Source organism: Chiloscyllium plagiosum, chromosome 3 (assembly GCF_004010195.1).
Source record: "Chiloscyllium plagiosum isolate BGI_BamShark_2017 chromosome 3, ASM401019v2, whole genome shotgun sequence".
Taxonomy (NCBI): domain Eukaryota; kingdom Metazoa; phylum Chordata; class Chondrichthyes; order Orectolobiformes; family Hemiscylliidae; genus Chiloscyllium; species Chiloscyllium plagiosum.
In genome coordinates this window covers 64,129,399-64,134,017 of record NC_057712.1, presented here as the reverse complement: position 1 = coordinate 64,134,017, position 4,619 = coordinate 64,129,399, and the positions used below count along the sequence as shown (strand labels likewise).

Genomic DNA, 4,619 nt, shown 5'->3' with positions numbered 1-4,619 from the left:
TTCCTGCGGTGGCAGGGGAAAGTGCCAGGACGGGAGGGTGGGTTGTTGGGGGGGGCGTGGAATTGACCAGGTAGTCATGAAGGGAACGGTCTTTGCGGAAGGCGGAAAGGGGTAAGGAGGGAAATATATCCCTGGTGGTGGGTCCGTTTGGAGGTGGCGGAAATGTCGGCGGATAATTTGGTTTATGCAAAGGTTGGTAGGGTGCAAGGTGAGCACCAGGAGGGTTCTGTCCTTGTTGCGGTTGGAGGGGTGGGGTCTGAGGGCGGAATGTGGACGAGATGCGTTGGAGGGTATCTTTAACCACACGGGAAGGGAAATTGCAGTCTCTAAAGAAGGAGGCCATCTGGTGTGTTCTGTGGTGGAACTGGTCCTCCTGGGAGCAGATGCAGCGGAGGCGGAGGAATTGGGAAGAGGGGATGGCATTTTTGCAGAAGGTAGGGTGGGAAGAGGTGTAATCCAGGTAGCTGTGGGAGTCGGTGGGTTTGTAAAAAACTGTCGGTGTCAAGTCGGTCGTCATTAATGGAGGGGTCCAGGAAGGGGAGGGAGGTGTCAGAGATGGTCCAGGTAAATTTAAGGTCAGGGTGGAATGTGTTGGTGAAGTTGATGAATTGCTCAACCTCCTCGCGGGAGCACGAGGTGATGCCAATGCAGTCATCAATGTGGAGGAGGAAGAGGTGGGGAGTGGTGCCGGTGTAATTACGGAAGATGGACTGTTCTACGTAGCCAACAAAGAGACAGGCATAACTGGGGCCCATACGTTTGCCCATGACTACCCCTTTGGTCTGGAGGAAGTGGGAGGATTCGAAGGAGAAATTTTTAAGGGTGAGGACCAGTTCGGCCAAACGAATGAGTGTGTCGGTGGAAGGGTACTGTTGGAGACGTTGAGAGAGGAAGAAACGGAGGGCTTGGAGGCCCTGGTCATGGCGGATGGAAGTGTAGAGGGATTGGACATCCATGGTGAAGATGATGCATGGGGACTGGGGAAATGGAAGTCTTGGAGGAGGTGGAGGGTGTGGGTGGTGTCTCGAACGTATGTGGGGAGTTCCTGGACCGGCAGGGGGGTAGGACAGTGTTGAGGTAGGTAAAAATAAGTTCAGTGGGGCAGGAGCATGCTGAGACATTGGGTCGGCCAGGGTGGTCAGGCTTGTGGATTTTGGTATAAGCTAGCCAACAGCAGAGAAGACCCCACGACAGACACCCGGGTAAGAAGCCTCTCCAGCAGATGTCTTACAGACACTGAAAGTCATACTAGCCAAGGGACTCAGCTACAACCACAGGGATGCAAAATCAACAGACTTCCTAGCTGCACTAGAATGTGTGCTCAGAACTAACAGACTAACTAAAGAGACACAGCAAGCAGTCAGACAAGCCATTGTATCCTTACTAACAAAAGACAAAGTGAACAACCAACACCAAAGAGAAGCCCTAAAAACACTCAAATGATAAGAATGTAATCAATAGTACCAGTAAACACTGGCAAAATGATGGTCATCATGGTCACAACTGAATATATTCAAAAAACAAAGAAACTACTTGCAGATACTGAAACCTACCTACACAGAGAGAATGAACCCACGCCGAGCTAGCCATAGAATAAACAACAGACTACAGAACCTACAAAAAAATGGACTAATGACCAGGATTGACGCACAAAGGCTGAAACCAGAAAGCAACACTACCCCAAGATTTCACTGATTACCCCAAGTACACAAAGCAGACATACCACTTTAGACCCACTGTGGCATTCCCTGGAATTTCATCACAGAAACTGGACAAACAGAACAGACAACACAATGGGGAACCTAACAAGGACTGCATACTCAAACTACTAGACCTGTCTTGGTGACACACTTCATGTTCACAACCAAATATATGAACAGATCAATGGGACACCTATGGACTCAGCCATCTCTGGGCTCAGAGCAGAAGCATTTGCAAAGATTGGAACAAACATCCGTCCCACAAATCTGACCCAAACTCTGGATCGATATGTGGATGACACTTTTGTTCTCAATAACAGAACAGAAATCATGAACACATATCGGATTATCAATCAATACCATGCTCACAAGGGTCAGATTTATATGAGGAGGAAACCAACAATCAACTCCCACTCCTGGATGTGATGGTAGGAAGAACAAAAAACAGTGAAAGCACCACAAAAGTGTACGGGAAAGCCACACACACTGACCAGATCCTGAATTACAACAACAACTACCCGAATACACACAAGAGAAGCAGCATTAGGACCCTGTTCAAAAGGACTACAACACACTGCAGCATTCCCGACCTATGAAGGGAAGAAGAACACCTCTACAGAGTATTTGCCACTAGGTACCCCGACAACTTCATCCGCACATGCCTAACACTCAAACAACGTGATGAGGACATGTCATGACCTAACTCACTAGCCATGCTACCTTATATAAAAAACATCTCAGAACTGACTTCTGACTCACTAAGATTCATGACAGCCCATAAACCAACAGCCAAACTCAGACAACAACTCACCAGGCCAAAAGGCAGACAACTAACAATCCGCGTCCACGAACACAAACTAGCTACTAAACGCCAAGACCAGCTGTCCCTAATAACCACACATACAGATGACAAGGACCACAAATTCAACTGGGACAACACAACGATCATAGGACAAACCAAACAGAGGATGGCCAGAGAATTTCTATAAGCATGGTACTCATCAACAAGCACGGTACTCATCAACAAGCACACAGACCTAGACCCAACATACCAGGCACTACAACAGACAACCGAACCGGCAACCAGAAGCAGCAGGAACAGAACCAAATAAATTCCAGAAGACACAATACAGCAGCGCTTCACAGGAGGCTCCAGAGCACTGAAGATATCACCTAGACAGGTGACAAAATGCCTGCAAATCAACTTCCCAGCTCAGAGAACATATCCACAACCACATCAAAAATACATTAATATTTGTCTATCACGATTCAGATAAATAAAATAATGCATTCAAGATTAAGATTTCTGTTGCTGGAGCCCATGAGTTCATATACCTTTTATGTATGTGTGTTAATATTCACCACCAGGTTAATTCAGAATACAAACAAAAGTTTATCTTGCCTGCAATGGAGCCGGGAAACAGCTGAGTGTGTGTGAAGCCCAGTTGTGAGGAGTGAAAACCATGATTGTTTGAAGGATGTCTTTACACCAGGTACCTTGTATAGATTCGGAGCCTGTAAAAAAGTCTTTTTTTTAAAAAAGAGAAGACAAGATAAACATTAGAGGATAACAACAGTATTAGCATTTTATTGGGTGCAACGGTTACAAAAATAATAAACAGCAGCATCCACATCTCTCCTTGAATCTGTTCCACCATTTGAAATTATCAGACAGTTGGCCTTCTTCACCTGTTCCCTATATCCCTTGATTTCCTTACACCAAACATTTGTCCATCTCAGCTTTAAATAAATTCTACAATGAAGCATTCACAACTTGCTAGGACATGCAATTCCAAAAATTCACAAACTTCTAAATCTTAACTCAGTGTAAATTGAGTGTCCCCTTGAGAGTGTGTTGTCAAGGACAGAGTTCCACTGTCAGGAGAAACTTGGCGTCCACAGTGTCAAGCCCTTTCAGAATCTTGTATGCCTTGATAAGATTATCCTTCATTCTTCCAAACTCCAAAGAGTTTGGAAGAATCGGTCCAACTCATTACTTAGCTTCTCTTCGTAGGCTACCCCCTCAACCCAGAAATCAATCCAGCAAAGATTCACTGCATTCACTCCAATCTTTCCTTAAAATATGACAGCCAAAAATGCACACGGTATCAAGGTCTTGCCTCACCAAAGCCCTGCATAATTGTAGCAAAACTTACTTTTGTTTTCCAATTCCTTGCATTAAAGGGGGAAACCTAATAGAGGTTTACAAAATTAGGACAGTCTTAGGTTGGGTAGTCAGAGGCTTTTCCCACAGGATGGGAACGTCAACTATAAGAGTTTCAGAAATAAGAGTGACAAACTTAGAGCATGGATCAGTGCTTGGGGATACGATGTTGTAGCCATACAGGAGACATGGGTTTCATAGGGGCAGGAATGGTTGCTTGATGTTCCAGGGTTTAGAACACACCTTCCTAGATTACACCTCCTCCCACTCTGCCCCCTGTAAAAACGCCATCCCATTTTTCCAATTCCTTCGCCTCCACCGCATCTGCTCTCAGGAGGACAAATTCCAATACCAAACAACCCAGGTGGCCTCCTTCTTCAAAGACCGCAACTTCCCCTCAGACGTGGTTGACGATGATCTCCACCGCATCTCCTCCACTTCCCGCTCCTCCGCCCTTGAACCCCGCCCCTCCAATCGCCACCAGTACAGAACCCCACTGGTCCTCACCTATCAACCCACCAACCTCCAGATACATCGTATCATCCTTTGTCATTTCCGCCATCTCTAAACAGACCTTACAGATATATTTCCCTCCCCTCCCCTATCAGCGTTCTGGAAAGACCACTCCCTCCGTGACTCCCTCGTCAGGTCCACACCCCCCACCAACCCAACATCCACTCCCAGCATCTTCCCCTGCAACCGCAAGAAATGCAAAACGTGCGCCCACACCTCCCCCCTCACTTCCCTCCAAGGCT

General features: G+C 46.5%; 1 protein-coding gene across 3 annotated transcripts in view; it reads right to left on the bottom strand.

The window, feature by feature from the left end:
• The window catches only part of med23 (mediator complex subunit 23), a 121,241-nt gene that overhangs the window by 57,089 nt on the left and 59,533 nt on the right, over positions 1 to 4,619 (bottom strand). For 2 of the 3 annotated variants that reach the window (XM_043683331.1, XM_043683342.1), the window contains one exon: positions 3,103 to 3,227. In XM_043683331.1, coding sequence (XP_043539266.1) covers positions 3,103 to 3,227 — 125 coding nt within the window. The remainder of the gene's footprint in view (positions 1 to 3,102; positions 3,228 to 4,619) is intronic. The other variant, XM_043683338.1, reaches the window with a different exon arrangement.